At 38.2% G+C, this 25,927-nt stretch overlaps 1 protein-coding gene across 1 annotated transcript in view; it reads right to left on the reverse strand.

Moving 5' to 3' along the window:
- The window catches only part of LOC118322400 (gamma-aminobutyric acid receptor subunit gamma-3), a 53,270-nt gene that overhangs the window by 24,558 nt on the left and 2,785 nt on the right, over positions 1-25,927 (reverse strand). The window contains exons 2-3 of the mRNA XM_035654065.1: positions 25,575-25,720; positions 9,419-9,486 (exon numbers count right to left, since the gene is read on the reverse strand). Coding sequence (XP_035509958.1) covers positions 9,419-9,486; positions 25,575-25,720 — 214 coding nt within the window. The remainder of the gene's footprint in view (positions 1-9,418; positions 9,487-25,574; positions 25,721-25,927) is intronic.

Raw genomic sequence — 25,927 nt, forward strand, 5'->3', positions numbered from 1 at the left:
ATAACATGCACAGCATGTGGTATAACATTTATAAAGTAAAACACAGATAAATAAAATACCTCGTTGGCTGCATGCTACAAAAAAGGGAATTGTCTTCAAATCTTCAGTTTTCTTCAACATATAGTCTTTTGTGACGAGGATGAAACTTGAAACAACGCAAAAGTCCTTAATAACTGCTTAATTGCTTGTGCTGATGCTGTCAGTCAGACACACGAGAGCAGTCGAATGAGACTAACTGAAACTTCAAAATAAAAGCACCTTTTTAGTAATACTAAATGAAATAATATAAAACAAATAACTTAATCAATAACTTAAATGAATTCTAATTAAGACGTTGATCTTCAAAAAGGTTAACAAATTATAGACAATAAATGCAACAATTACATATCATGAAAATCTAAAAGTACAACTCAGAGAAAGTCTGCAAGGGCTTAGGCCACCCTCTGGGACACAGAATGAATGCCAAATGTGTTGCGGTCACCTCGCAGGCTACTTGCAGGCTACCAGGTGCCCTCCAGCACCACGTTGGAGACTCAGTAATGTAACACATCACTGCTGCTAAAACAGTAATCACATTACAGTTACTAATCAAACAATGATGTTGTTTCTTGCGTTACATAAGTTCTTCCAATATCTGCAAAAATCATGTCGTTTCATGCATGTTTGCTCGACAGTCGCATGCTTTCGATTAGGAGAATACAGTTTCCCTCAACTTGGACACTGAAGTCATTGAATGTTTGAAGTTGGGGTCAGAGATGGAGATCCTGAACCATTTCTCTATAATATCCATGAAGTTATACACGGCAGCGCTGTCTATTGTGCATGTGGAGCGGCTCTTCAGCCTGTGCAGTCTTGTACTGACTTTCAGGAGGAACAGGTTGTCTCACTAATGATCTGATAGACTCCTCATGAGGTAGAACCACTGCTTTAGTGATAAACACCTGAAATAAGTTGGACCATTTGGTGAGTGAGTTTGGTATCAAAACAGTATACAAAGTGGTTCAAAGTAAAGCAATGTTTCTGTCTGCAACACTGTAGAGCAGACTGAGAATGCTCAGTGCTGTGGTCACACAGGTATCATGAAAGTCATGAACACTTGTTAAACAGGGAAGATATTTTTGTAAGTTTATTACATGCTGATTGAACCACACTAGCAGCATATTAATATTCCACTGAGAACTGTTCTGTTTGTGTTACCAAGAGCCTCATTATATGATCCTCATGCTGATGACTTCATTACCTAAATCTTCCAGCCAGAAAAATGAAAAAATTAGATGCATCACTTGGGCTTATTAAGTGAAAGTGTACTTTTCTTCTCGTATATGAGCTGTCCTGTAACTAAGCAGAACCAGCTGACCCACCCACTGAAGAAAGATTTTTATGAGGTGAATAAAACAACTTTTCAAGGCAATTTTCTAACGCAGCAGGTATGAGCCAAACAATTACAGTGAGCTACAAATTTCAGGAACATTAGAAATTAATATTGTGCTGGGAGCTACAGAAAACCACAGTACCAAGGATGTTGCAGTAGTCCTGCCAGCAGCTCACTTACGCAGTGGGAAATGAACTGGCATGAATATTGTATTTCTCTGGGTATCCAGTGTGTGATAGCCAGTGAGTGGGCAGCTCTCTCCACAGGGTGAGAATAGCACCAGGGACCCCACTGGCACCAGCTTTCGTTTTGGCAGAAATTCCTGGATGACACCAGGTTGCCTTGGACACTGCATGACCCAAGTATAAAAATAGCTTCTTTATTATTACAAAGAGGCTGCCTTCTCCAATTTACCATATCGTTTATTGCAAACATAGCTCAGCTTATTCTTCTGAATGGGTCGTTCATGGTGTGCTTCATCGTCATTGTCCCTAATGAAGAGAAAATGTACAAACATTCCAGGATGCATGTGCAGCAGGGGGTAGAAAACACTTTACCACAATGTTGTGATAGCTTAATTACAGCATGGACATGTTCAGAATTTATAAATGAGACAACTAGCTTGAAACCAGTCAAAATAAACAGAACATTTAGGAGGATCTATTGGCAGAAATTGGAAATATAATATTCATAGGTATGTTTCCATTAGTTATAATCACCTGAAAAAAGTGAATCATTTTTCCACTCCAACCAATTAGAATAGAATCAGGAATGTTGAAACCCCACCAGGAATAGTTTTCTACAGTAGCCTAGTAACATTAGCATTTTAAGGAAGTAATATTTGCATTGAAGTAACGTTAACATATAACAAAGGAAATTCCTGCTGGTTGCCTGCTGCACATTGAGCACTGAACCTCCCTTATATTATATTACTAAATATATATATATATATATCTGAAACAAACTGATCACCTTAGCTGTAAAGCTAATAGCTTACATGTATTCTGCACTCAGAGCTATCACAGAGGTATTGAGATAATACACATTTCCCATTCATTACTTTTGTGATTTGTGCAGTTTGAAACACAAAAAAAAACTTTTCATGTTGATTTATCCACAACTAATATATTATTCTTATAGTAAATTTGCTGTCTGATTTGCTTTATCTGAGGAAAACTTGTTTTGCTCACAGTTTTTGGTCAGGTCATATTTAACCATCATGTATTCGTTAAATTTCAATACATATATACTGTAGCCTATGTATTTATGCTGTTTAAGGGGAACCTTCCTAATAAACTTGGAAATGTTTGACTTAATAAGGTGATGAAGAGTGCCAATTTGAACCAGTGTTGTCTCTTTTGGGGATGACTTTCAGCTTGTCCTTCACGTCCAGCCTTTGATCAATTTCATGCTCTGTCCCTTAATTTGTGACTCATGACCTTCACAGCTTTTCCATTTGGTGTACAGTAAAATTGGTAAATAAGACACTACAAATAATCTCCTGAATAAATACAGAAAGAAATGAATAAATAAACTGAAATAGCTTAATAGATTTTTTTAAACTTCACTCATGATTTAATCTTATTTTATCAGTCTCATCAGTCTATTCCATACATCTACTGTTGATATTAGATTTAAAACAAATACTAAATGTACAAACAGAAAGGCTGAGTCAGCCATTCACTGAAGAAAAAGAGAAATCTTGTGTGGTGGCACAGAATATCTGGTCCTTTTCTTCTTCTGCATGTACTTTATTGTCCTTAAATGAGTTAATGACAGCTCTTGTCCTGTCCTCACTTTTTATAGCAGCAGGAACATGACATATAGTACATTGTCTATCAAAAGGTCTTGCGTCCTTCTGACAGTCTTTAGAGGCAATTTATCAGGTCTAGTATTTCTGCAGCAGATTCAATAAATAGCCAAGTAAAAGCTTTTTTCACCATAATCTATCTATCTATCTATCTATCATACATCAGCATAATTTATCATTAAACAATATTTCTTAACTTTGTATCGTTTTGGAATTTGGCATAAAAAACTTCCTTTCCACTGGTGGGAGAAAAGGTCCTTGTTGCGACAGTCCTCAGATACGTTCGTCTCTGGGCGCAGCTCCAGAATGCTGTCTGACGTTTTTGTTTTTACGACTATCTGACTAATGATAAGTGTGTCGACTAAGGCTCTTCACAGCGACTAATAATTAAGTCAACTATTAGGGGGCAGCCCTAATAGTTTGAGTGAAATGTCTCAACAATTAATGGATGGATTGCAATAGACATTAATGCTACTAATTGCTGTAAAGTTGTAAAATGCACTTACTTTCACATAATCCCTGTGATCAGAGAGATCTATTTACAGGTTTTGCAACTTTTTTGCCCTGGTTGTTGTCAGGATTGTCAGGCAAGCCCGTTAAAGCAGGATGACTGATGATGAATACTGTTTAAATGTAAATGTGTACATTTTTTTATGTCTGCATCTGCCAGTAAGCCATCATGATAAGGTTAGAATAATAATATGTTAATTCCATTACAGGAGAGACTTGATGTTCTCTGCAGTTAGGTTGAAAAAATATGTGCATATATCGGTATCGGCACTGGCAATCGGCCCAGGGAAGGAGCTGAGGAATAACAGGACACTGGATGTCGGCAGAAATACAATATTGTGCATCCCTCATTTCTTTGCTTTCTTTGTTCAATTCCATGAGGATATTTTACCCCTTAGCCAGAAGGGAGTGTTTCTCTAACTTTTGCTAGACCATTAGAAAGCACCAGCACCATTTACTTGAAATTCTTATTAACTACTTATTTACTTGAACAATACTTCATGTATTAATGGATGAGGTGCTCAGACACTCCTTTGTCTTTCAGGGAGTCATGGGCCACTTGTTAGGATGCCTGCTGGACACCAACCTGTATAGATATTCTAGGCACGAAGACTGTGGCAAAGACCCAAAATATGCTAGAAGGATTACATATCCCATCTGTCGCACAGCACACCAGTAAATTGTGCAAAACGGCTGGATGAATGGACGGATTAAAAGATAAATTGACATGTTGATTGCTCACTTGCTGTTTTAGCCATTCAGGGATCAAGTGATGTCACCTTTTGTTAAAGAAAAGTACAAATGTCAGTGATTCACTAAGAATGAAAAGCTCAGTGGACTCCAGCAGCCACTTAAACCTTTCAGGCACATGCATACGCAGGGCCACCTTTATGTCAAAAGACCTGGTACAATACTTTAGAGGGCTACTGAACATTAATATGTCAATTTCTTTTGAATTTTGAAATCAATACTTCTGAATAAATAGTTTTCTGTTTGATTGTACTTTTGATGTGAAAATGGCCTAATTTCTTCTGAGTTTATTCCTAAAGCGAAGGGAATTAATCACCATCTGTCTCCTGGAGAAGTCATGACACCCTGAATTATACACCGCATTGCAATTAGAAACAATACTAGTATGACAGCTGATACTGTATATGAATTCTTCTCTGACAATGGGGTTTAAAATTAGCTTATCACACAGAGAGGGTGCTTGAGACTTGCTGTAGTAGCTCAGACTATTCACTAAGAATGCAGTAGTGCTCATTTACATAAAACCAAATACCTGGCTCACATGTAATTTATGCCAAATATCCCAGGAATGCCAATATAAAGCACAAGACTTTGCTTGTCATATGGATACAATGTCCCATCAGTATTGAGACATTTACAAGCACATATATGACAGGATTAAGAAATAAAAGGGACTGCAGTTTCATCTGTAACACAAGTTAGAACAACAAGGCTGTGAGATTGTTCAATTCTTCCTTAACAATCCATCATACAAATGGTTTTTTTATGACTCATTAATCAATTTTTTTATTTATTTATTTATTTTTTAAGTAGCATAAAGGGGATTATATCTAAATTTAAACCTACAACCTTCCATTGTAAATGACAATAATATCCTTGAATCCTTGAAAAGTAAGGAAGCATGTAAATACTAATCTCTACTCTCATTATAGAACATTTGGCTCAAAAGCATTCACTTATGGGCATTTTGTTGGTTGGTCACCCAGGTCTGTGCAAGAACAGCTTATTCCTTTTTCAGATGCTCTGAAAAAATGTTTCAGCTTGCACAATCAGTAGGTGTTCTGTGAGCTCGAGAGCGTGACAGAGTTCAGGAGAAAATGTGGACATCTGCTTACAAAGTAGCTAAAGTCTTATTTGAACTAAAGTCACTAAAGGGTCTGAACATTTGTCAACTGTTAAAGTCACTCAGGTGGCAACAATGACGACAAGGTTTGAGCTCCTTCACACCCATTGGTACAGGCACACTGGTGTTCCCACCTACAGGTGGTGTAAGGGATCCCAGGGAAATCCAAAAGACCTTTTTCATGAAAGAGAACTCAAATTACACTTAGGAGCGAAATAGTAGTAGAAGTAAAAGTAGATTACATAGTGTAATGCATAATGCATTAAGAGTAAAAATAAAGCCTTACAAAAATACCTAATAAATGACTAAATAAATGACTACAGTAACATGAGTGGTTGTAATTAGTAATTAGTTACTTCCACCCTTGAAAAAGGTTAATACCATGGCAAAGTATGATGATAGAGTGCGAGTAACAATGCAGCAAGTAATGTAACTAATGTTAACTAAGTTGTGGCTTTGCAAAGTTGCTGCTGTGCAGCTAACATGCAGAGAGGTCGAGACAGTTTCCCAGAGCCAGCACACCAGCTTCAGACAGCTAACCCTAACCCTAATACTGACCTCATTAAGCAGAATGAGTATCGGCCAAACATCACTTATCAACATTAAATGGATGCATGCATTTAATTTAATAAATACCTTTGCAGGGGTAAGCTGACATGTGCAAAAGCTACAGACAAGACTTCGCCTCTTCCCACATGTAATTCACAATAAATGCATCTTAATGTAAAAGGGGGTGGTAGGTTTTTACTATATAATGGGAAGTTGTGATAATGACATTTTCTGCACTTTTTTTTGTTTAACAAAAAAGGCTTTATAATGTGGCATTAATTAATTAATTACATTACATTAATACTTTCTTCCACACTAATGGTGTGTCTGTCTGTCATTATGAGGTTGAAGCAATTTCATAAATCTTCCACAGGTAAGCTTAGTTTACACATATCAATCTGTTCAGTATAAAGAAGTTTACAGATTTTACATCTCTGAAAAGTCTGAGTTCGGGTATTGGAATCAGTGTAGGGGAAGAAAGACTTGGATCGGTACATCTCTACTTGTAAAGATAAAGATAATGATATGAGCTAAATTATTAGAGTCTGGCCATTTGTCCTATTTGTCCTGTCCCATTTTACACAGACCTGAAAACAGTATCAACACAGATGATCCTGATTAGATAAGCTGCCCAAGAAAAAATGTCTTATCTGTTTGTCTCAGCTGGTCTTCCTGAGTCCACCAGACTTTAAATCTCTTCCCTCTCAACTAAAGAGCCCCTCTCTCTCTGTCTGTCCATCTGACCGGCAACACTCTATATCCCTTTTATAAAACCCATAACTCTCCCTCCCTTGACCATTTTTCACAGACACTCAACTCTAAGTATCCTAAAATCTCCTGCCTTTCACCCATCTCTTACCAATTTCTGTGCTTTCCTTCCAATTCTATATCCACCCTAGACTCCCTCATCCCTCTCTGATCTTCCTCTCCTGTTCCTTTTCTCCCCTCTTCCAGTAAGTTAAAGCCTCTCTTTCTTCAGGCTTATAAACTCTTGTGAGCTGTGATTTTAAAAAGGAGGATAAAATCACACCTCTGAGACAAAACCTTTGCCAGCACCTGATAGGGAAAACTTAGGGACTCCGAATCAGAATCCAGAGAGACTTAAACCTGTAATGTCAGAGATAAAACATTTTGCTGGACAGTCAATATGCTAATAGTATTGTCATTGAAGTTACTTAATTTTTTATGTAAATATCTTTAAAATAATTCTGGGGGAATAGGATTTTCTATACAGACATTTATACAAATTTGGAAAAAAATGGGTCCAGTCTGTTACTTCCAACCCAAGCATGTTGGACCCCATTTACACTTAGTCACTGCATATGTTGTGGGCATATCGGCAAGCTATCGGATAACAAAATAGCAAAGTATAAATGGATCCAAGAAGCATCTGAGGCAGATTGAAATCAGACTGCTCAAACCACCTACGCATTCTAGCCAGATGCAAAAAGGTCTTCATGCATTTGTCTCTCCAAGATATGTTATCTGTGTTTTTCTAAAAGTGTAACTATGCCAGGAAGCAGTCCGTCTGTGGAAATAGGCTTTCCATCGTCTGTCCCCTGTGTTAACGGCAATTAAAATGTGTGTTGAAATTGCCCTGTGGAACCTTTTTGTCTCGCTCATTGTGTTATTGAGTTAGTATATAAATAGTTATTAACAAGGTAGTTCAGTTTCGGGTGCATTACCACCACCCTCTGGACTGGTTGAGGGCTAGAGCTGCACAATTAAACAAAATATTATTGAAATTGCAAGGTCAAGTGCAGTATCCAAATCACAGAAGTGGCAGTTTTTGATGATGGTAAAATGTGTGACAAAACAGCATCATAATGAAGTACTGTAGAGCTGCAGAGATACCCTGGCCTATGAATCTTGTTCTCCAGATGTTGTTTGTTACAGACCCAGAAAAAAATGTTCTCAGTGAAAATTACATTTGTGATGCAAAAATGATCATCATCACTAATTGTGAATCTTACTGTAATTGTCAAAATAATTACGTCTTTTTTATTTTTTTACCACATCGTGCAGTCCTAATTAGGGCCGACCCTGATTTGCATGTAGTATAAGAAAACCAAGAATTGCAATTAGATCTGGCCAACAGTGATGCATGTATGTGGCTAAAAAAAGTGTCTTAAATTGCATCTGGATTTAATCCAGATGTGAGACACTTAAAATGACATGTGTAAATGGGGCATTGCTGTCTGCCACAATGTCATTCTTCATACTACCACTTGATGAAAAGAATTTTCACATCATACTTGTAGTGACTTTAAAGCTGTGATTTTATGATTGTTATTTTTATAATAACAAAACATCAAGTGACATGTGAAATCAATGAGACAATGTAAAAGGAGTTGCTCGTAGTCTTCAGCAGCTTACCTCAGTTTTACAGAGAGTGAATATAAAAGAGTGAATATTGGACGACTCCAAATGAAGGATAGTGTTGCTCCGTGACTGCTGGATGTGAAAATAAGCAACTGTTAACAATTTCACTTTAAAAGGTGAAAGGTGATGATATGTCAATGTTGCTTTCACAACTTGTCTCCACTGCCTCCTAGTGGCCAAAAAAATATGATATTGCAAGTTTAATTAAATGACATTTTATAAGTAAGTATTATATTTTATACTATTGGATTTACCACTCTGCAGGATAGGCAAGTGTGCACTTGCGGCCAGCAGTGCGTAAAATAATAACGCATACTTTTATATGATATAAAAAATTGCAGAACTACATTCTTCCTATGAGTGATGGGTGTTGGTTGGCATATTTCAGGCTATTGAAACTTTGTTGCAGTGCTGCGGACATCTCAGCAGTTTCGGGTTGTTGCAATTAACTACAATTGATGCTAGTAGTGGTTGACTTTGTTCTTCATTATTTAAAGAGAGTAACCTCAATAGTTCACTAATCTAAAAGATGAATTTGCCTTCATGGTTAAAAGCATTTCATCAGCGGACTTACAAGCAGGTGTGGTGGACAGATGTTGTTAATAAGCAAGACAAAATTTGCTAGGACTTACTGATGAACCACAACATTATCAAATGAGTGATGCTGCTTTGAAAATAGACTTGTTCCTTGAATGTCTATTCTCACCAGAGCAGCAAAACAAAGAGACCTAAATTTCACCAAAATAAAAACACCTTGCCGAGCACTGTCTCAGCTGCACGCAGCTCCAGCTGGTTGCAACTCCTCTTTCTCTCCTCATGCCAAACTGTGGCCATCACACATTTCAAGGTCAGAAAAAGTAACACTGTGACGCAATTTGTGCAAGACTCTGCGCCATAACCACAATCAAAGGGACTGACTTACCATATTTATTGATGACACTGGTCCGATGCTGTTCACAAATATGTCGACATCTATAACAGTTGGTTTAACTGCGGAAGAAAAGAGCAAAACAATTATTGATCATGACTTTCATTTAGGCACCATACCTGCCTCTTTTGTAAGTCAAAGTGAAATCAGATCGATGAGACTTTGTTGTTCTGAACCCTTTGAAGAGCAAATAGCTGCTGTGTGAACCGTCCTCAGGGAGCTGTGGTTGTTAATAATAATCACAAATTAGTCTTCATCACATAAAACACCTCTATGAGTGTTCTCTTGAATGCAGCAATTATGCATCCATGCATTCACAAATTATTAGAGAAACACACCACAGATGCACCATAATGCAGCATAGTATCCAAACAACTCCACGTAGAATATCAGAAGAACATCAGAGGAGGTGCAGGGTAGTCCTCTGGTTCTCAAATCCACTTATCCCTGCTGGGTTTCACTCCAGCAACTAATCATGAGCTGAATTACATCTGGGATTCCAGATGAATGCAATTAACTGATAAACCGGCAGCGCTTCTATCCCTGATTGGACCGAGATTGAGCGCTGTGGTGGTCTTTGTCCTATCCCAATATCCAATGTTTTCTACCTAACCTGGAGGTAGGAGAAAATTCCACAAATTAAACAAAACCAGAACCTTTTAAATACTAAACAATGATATTCATCAGCAGCAGAGTAGGGAACACAGGTTTGATGCACAATGCAGAATCAGTAGAGCTAGTGCAGAGCTAACAGCCTGAAACACATTACCTGTGGTGGTTTGCCTTACTTTATAAAGAACTGATTTAATCACAGCTTTATTTCACCATAGCCTTGAGATCCTTCAGTCTTCACTCAGCTCACATTGGATTTATATGGACAATAATCCCACAGAATTTGGGTCTGTTACAGGGACATACACAGACATTTTGAGGGGCTGTTGACATATAATAATATTGCATGATATCATTTAAACGTGACAAGCTGTGCATTGTTCAGAAGCATATGTGGAGATTCTTTTTCCCTCTGGCTCTGGGTCGCCCCACCTCTGTGTCCTGTAGATGCATACCTATCAATAAATAATAGGAATTGGATGATAGAGCGATGAGTTAAACTGGTCTTACAGGTGTTGAGAAATTTGAATAAAGTCTTTTGTGGGTGCACACTGAGTGCCTTGTGTGATGTCATATGAGGCAGCATTGTTTGGAGCTTAAGACTACAAGTTTGAATTGAAATAGAAGTGAGAAAGTGAGGACCTCTGTAGCCTGCTCCTCATTTCAGCTCGAGGCTACATTAGCTGCTACTAGCATATCATACCTGAATGGCCGACTGAATTGTTGGCCATTGAGTTGCATTGTGGGGAATGTAGGCACCAGGTTGAAACAAGGAAAAAAAAAATCTCTGGTTCTGCTGCACTAAATTCTTTCTTGTTTTTACAGAACTCTGCAAGGATTAACAAACAAATGTTTAAAGGTCTTATGTGTAGGATTTATTAGCATATAGCATTGAGCAGATTGAAACTCACTCACTTCACCCTCCCTTTCCAAGTGCAAGGGAGAAACTTCGGTGGCCACGAAACACGCGAAAAAGGGGAATGCCCCTATCTAGAGCCAGTGTTTGGTTTTTCCATTTTGACCTTCTGTAGCAGCGTGGTGGCCCCCACAAAATGCGCCCTGTGGCGTCTGTAGATAGAAACGGTTGATTCTAAGTAAACCAAAACACGATTGTTATTATCAGGTGACTATACTATACCAAAACATACCAGTGAATATTATTTTCAATTTCTGCCAGTAGATCCTCCAAAATATAACTTATGTATCTCGGTGGCATAAGATAATACATTAAAAAAAAGGCCAGAATTACCAAGGCAACAATTGAGAACATGTATTTCAGTCAAGGTGAATCATTCCACTCTCGCTAGTTTGACTATCTGTGCTTTGTCCCACTGACTGTTATTGTGAGGTATCAGTGGGGCTGAGTCATATAATTACACATATGCCAACAACTGCTTCCACCAGGAAGGTCCTGGTAGACAGAAACAGAGGTCTGCCATGCCGATTTTCACCCAGATTTCACGGCCTGCAGCAGTACATCAACATACACACTCCTCACAGTGCATGCACACCCAATTTTTAGAACACATTACTCCTTACTATTGCCTACAGTCTAACTCCTGCTCCCCGATCTGCCACCTTCACTCACAGTGGAACACCCCTGGCTTTCCCCAACTTTGCTGCTCTTAAGGATTTCATGCTCAGCGTAAAAGTGTCATTCGAAGCTTGAACTTTTAAACCGCCTAAGTGACAGCTGTGACATACTGCTGCCATGAGCGTTCACATTTACATAGCAAAGAGCTCCTCCATCATTTTACATTACCTGTCTTTGGAGTCTTCATGTCTCAGCCAATTAAGTCCACAGCGAGAATTTTTCCACCTGCCAGTCTCCGTTCCATCGTTTGGTTCACGTGCTAACAGATGGCACACTAGAGAACACTTCTGGAGAGTCCCTGCTGAGGCAGCTTTTCAAAAGCACTATATTCATAACCACACAACACCTGGTGAGCCAACTGCATAGATCTCCTGCATAAACCTCTAAAAATAAAACTGAGACAAATAGCTTCAAATATTTGAGTGCAATATTTGACAAAATAATTCCAAAACCTTTTACGATAACTTTTGTTCTCATTTGTATATTTCTGTAAATCACGGTATAATCAGCACCCGTTTCATGCCATATAACCAACAGATGGGACAGGGCTGCAAACACTTCAAACATACTCCTACGAGTGAGTTAACAGCTGGTTGTGTGTAAGCTGTCAGGTAAATAATGTGTCAGCTTCTGCAACAGGATGTATTTTGACCTGAGGAACAGCCACCAAGACAAGAAATTAATTGGAGACAATCAACCCTGCTGGTTGTCCATCAACACAACGCTGCTCTGCTTCTCAGTCCTCTACGATCTCCTGACCTGATCTTCTTTCCCCCAAAAATGTGTTCATATGCAAACATTTCATCTAATTAATAGAGATCAATAATGATCACAGGAATCTTTCATCAGGTCACTCCCCAAAAGAAGACACATAAGTTCTCTCCTAATATTGAGGTCTTACATTATCAGAGTTTCACAGCAGTCATTATGCAAAAACCCAGACAAAGAGAAGAAGAAAAAACTTGATATTTTTGTGATCCCATTGGACAGATAAACTGGCTCATTACACTGTTTCCAAAAGAGAATATCAACGGCACAAAAAAGGTTTAATCTAATTTAGATTACAAATGTGATCCACAGTACAGTACATACTTTATTATAGAAAGGTGCACTGCTGCATAACCCTGTTTCCAATGAATTAGGCTCATATGCAGCCAATTTGCATTGGTAATTTATGTTCACCAGGAAGTAGTGTGACGTTCATAAAGTGCAATGAAAAATAAGAATGAGGAGGTCGGGGTAGGGGGTGTGAACACAGGGATGTTACTGAAATACACTACGGACATTTTCAATCTTTATGTACAGATTACATTTGAATTGATTCTCTTCTTATGGTCTTTACCTTTAGTCTCTTGTTAGATTAGTACCCACTTTGAAAGTATAAATGGCTTACATAGACATGTGAACAGCTGAACAGTTATAAAAAAAACTGAGCAGGAGGAGCATTTTGATCCACAACCTTAGAGAGAAAACAGAGAAAAGATCTGCAGGATATCCACAATTGATATAACATGTGACCCATGGTCGAAGAAAGCGTGTGCAAAAGCACCTGCTCTGTTAATTCCTATAGGCACAGTCTGCTATACACAAAGGAACCAGGTGAAGTTGAATATAAATCAGAGTAATTATTTATCTTCTCAGACACATTTCTACTGCTTAATGGTGTACATTTTACCGTTAGGATTTTTTTGGGATTAACATGGCCTAAAACGACGAAAATAATTACTATGCATGCTGCAATGTTTTTAGGCATTTTTATTGTTATTTTTGTATAATTCATGTAAAATCAAAGGTATCCTATTCCAGTAAAAAAAAACATCAACAAAAATATACTGTACTCAAACTTGTGACTCTTATGATACAAGAACAATCCTTTCCATGTCATTGATGAACTGGTGCGGATGGTGACTTTTTTAAACAAACTTAGTCTACAGCCATGCTAGCACATCAGTGCAACAATGGTGCTTTGAGCTATATGCTAACATCAGAATGCTAACATTAGAATGACAATGCTCTTGTGCTGATTTTTAGCAGGTATAATGTTTACCATGTTCACCATCTTACTTTAACATGTAGTAAAGGTAAAGTGAAGGCTGATGGGAATGTCATTAGTTTTACAACACTATATTAAAAGTTATTACAATTATATTTCAGTCTGGACCAGAGTGGTAGACAGCGCAGAGCTACACCACTAACATGAGACACGCTCAAGTGTCAGCCGGAGGCAGTGTTATTACCCAATGCAGCCAGCTAGCCAAAGCTGGTAAAATCAGCTAGTGACAAACTGCCACCATCATGATGAAAAGCTACTTTTGTCTACTTGTGTGAAATCAAGGACCCATTGTTTAAAGTAGGGCTGCACTAATAATCTAAATATTACCGAAATTGCAATATGGCCAAATGCAATATCCAAAAAGAAGAAGCTGCAATTTTTTGAGAAAGGTAAGGTGTTTTCCCCAGAAAAAACAACAAATGTCACATCATTACAGTTTTCAGTGAAATGTAAAATTGTGATGCAAAAATGATCACTCCCACTAATCATGAATTATGTCACAGTCACAATATCTGTCAAAATAATAATCACAATCGTATCTTTTTTTATCTTATGCCCTAGTTAAAAAAATTACTCAAGCAGTAAATCTGCCACTGTTATTACTCTAAACTGCATGTGTGACATGCTATAATGGAAGGCTTGATATAGCAACAGTAAACAGGGGGGTGGCAATTAGCAGCGGGTCGACTGTCAATTAAATGTCAAAGAACCAGCATTCAGCACCAACTAACAACAGCTCACCTTACCGTGAAACAGCAAAGGGATGGACAAATCTCAGTTCATGGTCAGGAAAGTAGCACATTGTAGCGCTGCTTGTGTCAGTCTTTGCGCTGCAACACAAATAGACCCTAAGGTGTGGGCTGTAAAAGACTAAAAAACAATAAGTAGTTCAGTTGTTACTTATGTCCCTTTGAAAATGTGCACCTTTGGCAATGAAGCAGCATTGCATTACTTCCTTCATTATACAGTGCTAATTGTGTTGCAGGCTATAATTCTGCACCTGCCTACAGTGCCACTTAGCAGCAGTTAGGCTGTGACTAGTCATTCAGTAAATGGGGACAGCTCATTAACTTTAGGAAAATAGATAACATTACTAGAAATTAATTAGTAGTTGTGTATGGGTTATTTATCAGTGCAGCCATCAGTGAAACATTTGGAATGGTCATCCACTAAATATACTGTGCTGTCTCCTCAGATACTAATCTGAAGCTTCATCTGTAATAGAAGTATATTGTCTGAAGATAGGCAGTTTTAAATAACAATAGGAAAACAAGAGAATAACAGAGAATGAACTCTCTCAGGGGAGGGGATAATCTGCTCTGCAATGGTGAACGAGTACTTGGAGACATTTATACAATCATCCAGTGAGGGGGAGAAGGAAGCCATAACCTCTTGTGAGATTTATTTGTCATTAAGGTGGGCAGAGGATGATGAACAGGTCCACGGAGACATTAGCTAATCTCTGTCCAGGCTTGCACTGGAGCCTGGCCCTGTCTGATGAATGGCTGTAAATTAGCTGCTAGTGAAGAGCGAGGACAAACTGCAGCCTCGTCTCTCTGTTTGACATACTCACGGTGATATTTATGGCAAACAAGAACATGTGACCACGGTTGGATATTTGCCTTTTTATGTTAATGTGAAATTAGAAATGTCCTTGTCAGGCCACATTAGCCTGTCATCCTTATTCAAAGAATCTGAGCAAAAAAGAAGCACAGGGGAAAAAAAAGAAACTTACAGACAGTAGAATTTAAATCCTGTAAGACCTTTGTCACATTAATTCCCACCATTGCATTGCATTGCAGATCCATTGTGTCTGTCCTTACCAAGGGTAACTCTCCCTGTTTACAAATGAAATATTTAATGAGTTGATTAGACTTCCACTTATGTGAAGCATCAAACCGATCAATGCTTTTGACTTCCGTTGGCCTGCAGGTTATCCTGAGTGGGTTTAGATCTTCCCACCACATCCTCTCTTGAATGGTTTCTCAGTTGAGGAGATAATCCATCTTTGATTTTCAATAATTCCTCATGACCAATCACAAAAAAGCCACAAGGCCAGGAGTAGGCGTTGGCCCCTACTGCATGTTAGCGATGTCTGGCCAGTGCTGGAATAAAGAGGATTAGGCTTCCTCTTCGGATGCTATAAAACAGTGCTGGGCTGATATCAGTAATATTTTTCTGTATTTATCTCAACATCACACATAAAAAAATCTAACTGAGGTTTAATGCAGTAAACTGAGAAGAAAACTCTTTACACACGTACCACTAACTTTAATAACTTTTTTTGGTTTTAATTAGAATTTGCTCTGGTTCATTAATTTGGACAACAACAAAAAATTAACAAAATATGATTATATCATCATAATGAAAAAGCACTGAAAGTCAATATATACAGTATATAATAATGACTTTTGAAATATATGAAAAGACAAATTGGAAAGACTCCACTAACATAGATATACCTGCCCTAAAGCATGGAAGCCTACTGAGGCAGCAGTAGCTCAGTGTGTAGGGACTTGGCTTGGGAACTGGAGGGTTGCCGGTTCAAGTCCCACAGACCACAAACTCATGGAGTGTCGAGACTGGTACTGAGAGGTCACCGCAGTTTCACGCTCGCTGATGCACTGGATGTGGGCCTTGAGCCCAAGGCAACCTAAACCCCCAACAGGGAGCGCCGGTAACGTTGCACGCACCCATCACCTCCACCATCTTCTGTCTCGCCTTTGCATGCTCTACAAGTGCAATGAGATGTGCATTTGATTCAGCCTGTTGTAGCTGTGTGATGTCGTGTGTATACAAAAAAAAATAAAATACCAATTTCCCCCTAGGGGATCAATAAAGTATATCTTCTTCTTCTTTCTTCTATTTCTACCAGGAAAAGAAAAAAAAGACATAAGAAAAATAAACATACTCATTGTTGACTCATACTAAGTAGTTATTATGAAGGATTTTGACTTATTTAATCATTTTGACTTACTGTCTTATAATTATGACTTAGTAACTTAAACCTTTGACTTACTAATCTTTTCATTTGGACTATCTCATAATTTTGACTTCATAACTTGGCGTGTTATCTCAAAATTCTGACTTCGTGAGTAAAAATTTTCACGTACTATTGCACAAGTTTGACCGAATAACTCATAATATTGATTTTTATGTTGTTTCTTTACTTTTCCTGGCAGGAATGGGCTTCCATACTAATATGTAAAAACAAAATGTATCCTTATATTATATTTATTATAATTTATTTCCCTTGAATACTAACCGTTTTATCATTGTCTACTTTCTCAAACTAGGACTTGTTTCTCTGGTGTAACTGCTCTCCACTGCTGTACATTTTTGTCTACTCATTAATCACATAAGCTAGCAGGAACTCCCGATGACATAACTACATGTGGGAAAGTCGCAACCTATTCTTGGTTGGCGTCTACGAATTCTGAGCATAATGACTTATGGCATAAAGACTTCAACTTCTCCGCTCAGTGTCCCGGCTCATTACTAGAAGAAATGCCAGGGGCTCTGAAATATTCAAAAAGCAGAACAGATCACCTCCCTCCGGCTAACTGTACCATGGACGATCATCTGTCACCCAGTAAGTAGCGACACACACCAAAGCTAGTTTAAGGAGGGCTCTTTAATGAATAGCTGCAGTCTGGCTGCAACTAAGACTGGAGTTAAATCTAAGTGTATTTAACACTTTTTTATCAGGTACAATAGCCCACATAGCATAGAACTATTGAGTCTCTGATACCCTAGTCATTCAACAAACAGGGTAGGTTGTAATGGATATTCAGGGGGCTAAAAAGAATAATTATATTATTATTCACCATATTGAGAGACATCATTGAAAGAAATATAGCTGCAAATCTCTTCTGAGTTCTAAGAATCAATGTGAGTCCATCAAACACAGAGTTGTCAATTTTTTACTTCCTCTATACAGTTGATTCACTGTTTATCAGAATCTTTTGGGTTTCTTCAGTAAGGTTTGGCACAACAGACAGGAACAGGGAGAGATAGAGAGATAGAGAGAAAAGGTACGACATGCTACAAAGGTCCCCGGCTGGACTTGAATTATGGATGCTGCGGCTGACATGGTATGTCAACCACTAGGCAACTGGTAAATTTCAAACTTGTTCATGAATTATTCCTCAATACTCATACACCTCATTTGATTGTGACTGACTGAGCTTCAACATTTCTAGAACAAACTCAAAAGGTTTTTTTTTCCCCCTGACATTGAGACACGCAGCTCCGATTAATTACTGTGAACAAAATGTACAATGTGTAAGCCACATCAATCAATCACTGTCATCTGCTGAGCTGAGTCTGACAAATCCTGAAAACATCTTTTGTAACAAACTTAGTTATTAGGTGATGGTCTAAACAAAGACCATCACCAGCGCATTTTTCTGTGAAATAGGTGGCATTTGAAACAGCACATTCCTTTTTTCTTTTTCAGGCTAATGTTCTACTGTTATGCCATTGAAAGCCTATTATATTACTGTGATGGTGTCAGCTTTTAACTGCTTCTGTCTTGACATTATGCACAATGGAGGGGGAAAAAAACACAGCTGTTAATTACAAGGGGGAAGTCCATCAGAGAGTTAAATGTACCCTTGGAATTGGACCTACACTGAAATAACTTTCCTGTTTGAAGGTCCAGTGTGTAGGATTTAGTGGCATCTAACAATGTAGTTGCACATTCAACCCCCTCGCCTCACCCTCTTGTTCCAAGTGTGCAGGAGACACTACGGTAGCTGCAAAACAATCTAGAGCCAGTGTTTAGTTTGTCTGCTCTGGGCTACTGTAGAAATCGGATCAACAGACTTCGTAGAAGAGGACCCCCTCTCTCTGTAGATAAAAACGGCTCATTCTTATTTTTAGGTGAACACTAATGAAAACATACCTATGATTATTATTAGGGATGTCCGATAATATCAGCCCTCTGATATTCACTAAAAAATGTAATATCGGGAATTATCGGTATCGGGTTTTGCCTGCATATATCGGTATCGGAAATTGGAGAGTTGGACAATATCGGAATATCGGATATCGGCAGAAAAGCCAAATATCGAGCATCCCAATTAATTAATGTTTCCATTTCTGCGCATAAGATCCTCCTAAATGTTACACAACTGGACCTTTAAAGTTAAGATTTGTATTAGATTCAGCCTCTGTTTATGGTCTGTTTACATTGCTGTAAATACCCTATAGTATTCATTTTTATTGGTAGTGGCGGAGCCGCCCATTCCTGTGATGGATTTAAATTGCCTACATACACGAGAGAGATTCATAGGAAATTATCCATTATCAATTATCTTTTTTTTATAACTAAGTCACTGATATCAGTCTCACTGTTTACTGTTAAGTCTCTTAATGCCCTATCAGAACTGTATTGTTACTTCTAGTGCAAACACTTTCTAACTGACTGCTAAGTTCACAATTGAAAGCATTCAACTGATGAAACAAGTGGTGGCTTTTTGACGCCCCAGAGGAAACTCAAGCTGTGACCAATCGTTCGTTCATCAAAAACGCATTAGATGAAACAAGACCATTGTCATTTTCTTGCAGTTTTAAGCCTTGAAAGTAGTAAATGAAAACAGTAAGGAAGAGCCAAACAAATGAGCTGTAAGATGAAGGAGCTTGCCAGGGGCAAACCTGTACAAACTGCTGAAGACTGCCTGAAGTAATAAGAAACACTGCCTCTGTACGGGGTGCTCCTGACTATCAATGGCCATACAGGAACTGAGAGTGAGAGTGTGTTTTTTTGTTTTTGGCAAACAAATTTCTGACTTTTCATTTGTAGAAAGTGAGAAATGTTATTCTTTCTTTAAAAAGTGACATGGTCTCACTTTAAGCCTACAACACCAGGTTGAAAATAATGAAATCCAACTGAAAGTCACCTTAATTTTGACAAAGATTTAAATACCGTGACACAACAAACTAAAGACTACTCACACATTCAGTTTAGTATTGACTGTCTCCAACATCACCGAGCCGAGGCATCACCTTTGCATTCAGTCCATGTGATGGAAATTGCCCCTCACTCCGTCGTTTAACCATGGGCCCCTATAGCTTTAAAAAGTCATATTCATTAATCTGCTCAAGAGGAGCAAGGTGCAGAGTGACTTTAGAGCACCATCTGTCATCAAAAGGGCCAGGCATCAACAAAATGACTTTCCTATTATTATCTGTTTGGATTGTGGTCAGGGGGATTGAAAAAGGGAAGCTAATTGCAACATCCTATTTATCATTGTTTTTTTGAAATTATCCATAGCAAGTTACTTTAGTCAGGCTTTGCTGAGCCAACAGGGAGGAGATACAGACCTGGTGATAAACAATAGAATAATAAGTACTCTGTGAATGGTGTGTGAGGGGAAAACAAAAAAGAATCTGTAGTCCCTAAAGTAGCTTAGGTGAAAAGGCACAGAGTTAAAGACCTTAATAGAGCTGCCATCCAGAGATTGACAGACGAACAGTACAGCAGATCACAAATCCATAAGAAATTTCTATTCCTGATATTCCACTCTTTGTTACTTGCATGTATTCACTCCCTCTAAAATTCTGTATAAACAAAATTATTTTCTGTGATATGTGCAGCTATAAACACATATGCGCTTTCTATGATTGATATTTCCCGCTTATACAGTGTGTTAAAATAAAAAAATTCATTATAAGTTAAGACTTCAACTGGCAGCCAAAGTTTGATATTTTTAACCATGACTGGGCATCACAATTGGATAGCATGACGTCGCTGGCAGTTCAAATACATTAGTGGATACACCAATTGTTACCCACTCCTTCTCTGCTTAGACAGATCAATTAATGATGAACAGTAATAGTTAAATTGAATTATTGATCACTATAAAATATCGTTATATGAACAAATAAATTCACCCCACTACCGTGCAGCGGTCTAGAGGGGGTGGCTTGGGGTGGGAGCTTTGGGGTGTCAAATTGCTGTCAAATTTAAAGCACCATTAATTTAGATTCATCTTTAAAAATAGCATGGAAAAAAATGAAATTCATTTAATGTCTATAATGGACACAGTGTTAGACTAAGTGACAGGCTGAAGTTGCAATTTAAAAAAAAATTTTAACAAATTTATTCGATTTCTCTAATGCCACCTATTAGATATTTCTATTTAATGCTTTACTAACGTGCCACAATAATGTAGTTTTTTAGGATAAAATATTTTCATTTCGGGGCTTTTCCAAGCAAATATTGATATATATGATTGTCTGTGATAAAATCAGCATATATTCCTTCCACCACTTAAAGTCTCCACCCCATGAATATTTCTCTAGATCTGCCCCTGCATGTTTGTGAAAGTGGTCGCTCATAGTGACAAACCCACAGAGAACTGTCACCCAGCTCTGCAGTTCCCCTTGTCTCTGTGAAGTTTTATAGCATCTTTTAGCTTTTTTTGCCTTGGAAGTTTACTTTTGTGCTTCATTCTCACCACTCTCTGCTCGATGGTCCCTGGCAACGGCAGGCTGCTGTTTTCAGCAAAAAAAAAGAGAAAGTATTGGAAACCCAGTGTAACACTACTGCTCGGCACCAAACCCAGCAGACGGACAGAGTTAGCAACTAGCTGGTGAACATAGTGGAGCATTTAGCAGCTGTAGGACCAGATATTTCCTTTAGGAGTTTATGGAGACCTCAAAGGAGCTAAAAGGAGAATATTATATCATGAATATTGAACGTCCAGTACATCAGGTGGACAGAAGCATGATTACAAATGAATGCTGATGTTATATGTGTTGATGTGTATATTTTTATAATAACAATGTATAAAATGACAGTATGAAAGAGGTAGCTCTTAGTGATGAACCTACAGAGAATTATCACCTGAATCTGCAGCTCCCTTCGGCTTTAAGGACCTGTATGAGTTCCAGTTCATTGTTCATTGTTTTGGTTCACTCACACAGCTCTCATAGTATCGTTTTTGATCGCACCAGGCAGCTGTTTTCATTTAAAAAGCTCTAAAAAAAACCCTGTACCCTGTGTGGTTAGCAGAGCCTTTAGCAGCTATTTTTCTTGGGAGTTGGTGGAGACCAAAAACAGAGCTAACAGAGAGCGAATATTGGACTGACATTCAAACAATACTCCAAATGAATGATAATGCTGCATACAGTATCTGCTGGAGGTGTGAATAAACACATTAGCCATTTTAAATGTTTTAAATTGTCACCATGTTCCTGTTGCCCCCATCTGCTGATGAAGATCATGTTATATCATTGAAAGCTCCAGAACAACTCTACTCAATAAACCTCGAGGTAAGATTGAGCTGTTTCCGAAAGCGTTTCCGTGTTATAAGACACAGAGGAGTTACAGCACTGAGTGAGCTACATAACACTGGCCACAGGGCGTGAAGAAGAAAAACAAAACGCAGATGTAGGACATGGAGGAGGAGAGTCAGAGGTCGGGGTTATTTATTGGAGTCAAAATGACACACAGAGAAAGTGACACAGAGAAAGTGGCACTTAGGATTTGAGAGAGGGATCAACTCTCCGGACAGTATCAAACAGCCTTTTCCACAGCTCAGTGTGCCCCTCGGTGACATCCGGTGTAATAATATTTGTTATTTTCTGTCCTTTTCTGGCAGGCCAAAACAACAGAGCTTACCTGGCTTGGTATCCATAGTAACAGATGTAGTATACATACAACAACTGCCCTTGGATTCAAGCAATACAGATGCTAAAGACTGTTTACTAAAAACTAATAGGACTGACCCTACAGGATAACCTGATGCAATAAGTGGCACTATTAAGAGACTAGGAGAACCTTAGCTTCCACAAAATGATCACTGAAAGAAATAAGTCACATCACAAGCTACCTCATGTGGTTATAGTGCTGTGAGTAGGCTATCACATACACTGATCTGAGTTCAGGAGCAGATCAGTGGAGGCTAATTAGGCTGTGACTCACATGTCACATCACCATGTCACTACGTGAGCTCACCTTTCCCATTATTTTTTGCAGTGTAAATTCAGTAAGCTGAATTAGTTTGTTAGATTAGGAAATTATGGATAGATTTCTTTTCAAACATACTCAGGTGTTGGATAACAACAACCAGCAGACTGCGCTGTTTTGAAAACATCAGTGGTGAGAGTAAATATATTTTTAATAATCGGGTCGATCAGCACTGCACATTTTACTGTGTCAAGTGCCTTGGCCCACCCTGGTCTGGTCAGCGCCTCCTGTATCTACTGTATCTAACGGTATGGGCTTACACTCGCATGGTGTACTGTCTGCTAGATACTTGTCGCTGTGGTGGAAAAAGCTCAAAATATTTTCATTTTCAACACACTATAAATTATGACTGTGTGTTATATACTGTCAGTGGGTTGAGATCTTCTGTCTACCTCTGCCACAGCGTATAGACAGATGTATGACTGTGATCCTCTGTGAACTCTGGATAAAGTAATGTAAATTTGTGTGAAGAATGATAATATAAAATTTGATTGTAACTTAGAGTCAAATGCTCACCGTTAGTTTATGATAAAATGTTTTAAATTGACAGATATTTAATATTGTTAACAATAAATCATTGGTAGTACACTTATTCCCTTTCTTGCCGAGAGTTAGATGAAAAGATTGGTACCACTCTCATGTCTGTGTGCTAGAGCCTGCAGGTGATTAGCTTAGCTTAGCATAACAAGTAAAAATAGTGAGAAACAGCTTGCCTGAGCCTGTCCAAAATTCAAAATACGACTACCAGCACCTCTAAGGCTCACTAATTCATGTTATATATCTTTTGTTGAATCCGTACACAAACAGAAATATAAAGACAAAAATTGCGATTTGTCCTTGTATTTTTACATTTCTGCTTCCAGTCTCTATGTTTTGTAAGCTAATCACCTCCTGGCCCTGACCATTTAGTACAATTTGTACAATTTGATCGGCAGCCATTCCTTTTAGAGGGACCTACAGTATGTCAAAGTCTTGCTTTAATACCATGCTCACAAGCTGCACATGAATCAAATCACTACTAACTGACTGACACACAGCAAACACAGTGTAGTATCCCAGAATTGGAGTGCTAGCTAATTTACTAGAAACTGCATCAGAAAGGAAGAGTCATGGCCACATGCTGAAGCTGAGGTAACAACCACCTCTGAAACAGTGCACCCTTCTTGAAGACTGTGACTTTATAACACAACAGGCTGTTGAATTCCTCAATGTAACCATCTTCTTACAGGCGCCTGCTGATATGTATACTATTATAATTTAGTTTCTCAGGTAGCTAAAAACCTGATCTCCAGCTCTACTCTGACCTGTGGTAACTATGGTCTGCAACCAGTTTGCGCTTCTACCTTACAAGGAACAAGTCACAGAAATATTTTTAAATCCATCTCTACCATGCATCCATGATAACTAATATAAACCACGTGGCAGGATATGATTTGATCATCTTACTATTCTTAATCCTGACACCAAAGACATCCAGAGAGGAAACAGAAGCAGAGCCGAGCAGAGAAAGTGAATACTGGCTCTACATGACCTACAAACAACATATTCTCAGGTGCTCTCATACGGTATATGACATGAGAAATGCAAATGCAACAGGCACGAGAGTCTGTGAATTATAAAACTCCTCATATCTCCCTCCTGCACACAAAGTTTCAACCTCAAAAGGTAATTTATATTCATGAGGATATGCTGATGAGTTGCATCTTGACCTTTGTTGCTGTAGGTCAGTAAGTAACAAACAGCTGAGAAACTTGATTTTCTCCTTGCTCGAAGCAAACCACCAATGATATAATGATGCTTCAGTGACTCACAACCTCATAAAAATGTTTTACCTAACAATGACTAATATTTGTGAGACAAAGTGCTTCAGCATCTCATATTCCAGGTATTCCTTAAAATGTGTTTTTGCTATGCTCTAAGGATTTTTTACCTTTTTTAATTTAAATTTTTTTTTTTTTTATCATTACCACAACTTTAAAAAACTGGGTCAAAAAGTACCCGTATACATCATGAATGGTATTCAACAATTCATCCTTATCTCAGGTATACATTTAGATTTATGGTGTGGTGGTCTGCACACCTCACTTGTCATTAACATTACCACTGACCAATGACCCATGTGAGCGTGACCTATTTTTCTGTTTTTCCGGAAAAAACAAATGACTAAATCGATTCTTGTTTTATATAACATTTACACTATCACTAGCTGGCTAACATTAGTTGTGGATGCACTGACAACAACACATCAGCTAAAGAGCACCATATTTTACTTACTATAATATTAGCCATCTTGATAAATGAATGATAGTTGTAAGTTTAATACATTAATAAATAGTGTTCACAGTCTTACTGTTTTGTATGAATGTATATATGTACAAAATGATGATGGCATGTATTCATTACTAACAAACACTACTGATGTTGACTACTGACTGGCTCCAATGACATCTCTGGGTTAAACTGGTTATAGACAAACTCTCTGACTTTACTTGAGACAGACAATAGGCTGTCATAGAGGTGTCACAACCACACTACAGAGCATTTACAAGCAGCTGTGATGCCTGACCTTGCATACTTATTTATATATTTAGTGCCATCTGACTGCTGCTATAAGACATCTTGATGCATTATGAAGGTTTATAGCAACTCTTACTTTGCATGATCTTCGCATACATTATATTATTCAAGTTCTGTGATGCATTGTATTGTATATATGGCATTTTCATACCCCAGGTACTGATTAGATATTGGTTCTACTTTAAATACAAGTGCCTCTTAAGACAGGCAGAAGGTATCTGCTCATTCATCAGATTATAACAGCTTTCGGTGTTGTGGATTGGATTTACAGTCTGCAACTAGTTAGGTGAAGATGATATCTTACAATCTCTGTTACCAAAGCAAAAGAGCAAATTACCTCCAATATCCGGTCGCAGTTTCTTGTCATATTCTTTCAGTAAATTGTTGAGTATTTCCGTGGTGTCGGTATCTTGTGATTTAGGAGCCAGCATTTGGTTCACAGTGACATCTTCGTAGTCTTCTTCGTACTCCATTGTTAGAGAGCTGTACAGGTAGAATGAAAGGTGGTTGGAAACAGGCGATGGCATGCAGTGTATTCTGCAGACTGCATGCAAACATTACATTGGTGTCATTGGGAGTCCTTCAGATAAACTTGAAACTAATAAAGTTTTCTTTAGGAAACAAGTGACAGACATCTCATTAAGTTTATTCAACATCCCCGAACCCAACACATCTTTTTTTTTTTTTTTT

The sequence above is a fragment of the Morone saxatilis genome, unplaced genomic scaffold, assembly GCF_004916995.1.
Source record: "Morone saxatilis isolate NCDOM2014 unplaced genomic scaffold, NCSU_SB_2.0 Contig12, whole genome shotgun sequence".
Classification (NCBI taxonomy): domain Eukaryota; kingdom Metazoa; phylum Chordata; class Actinopteri; family Moronidae; genus Morone; species Morone saxatilis.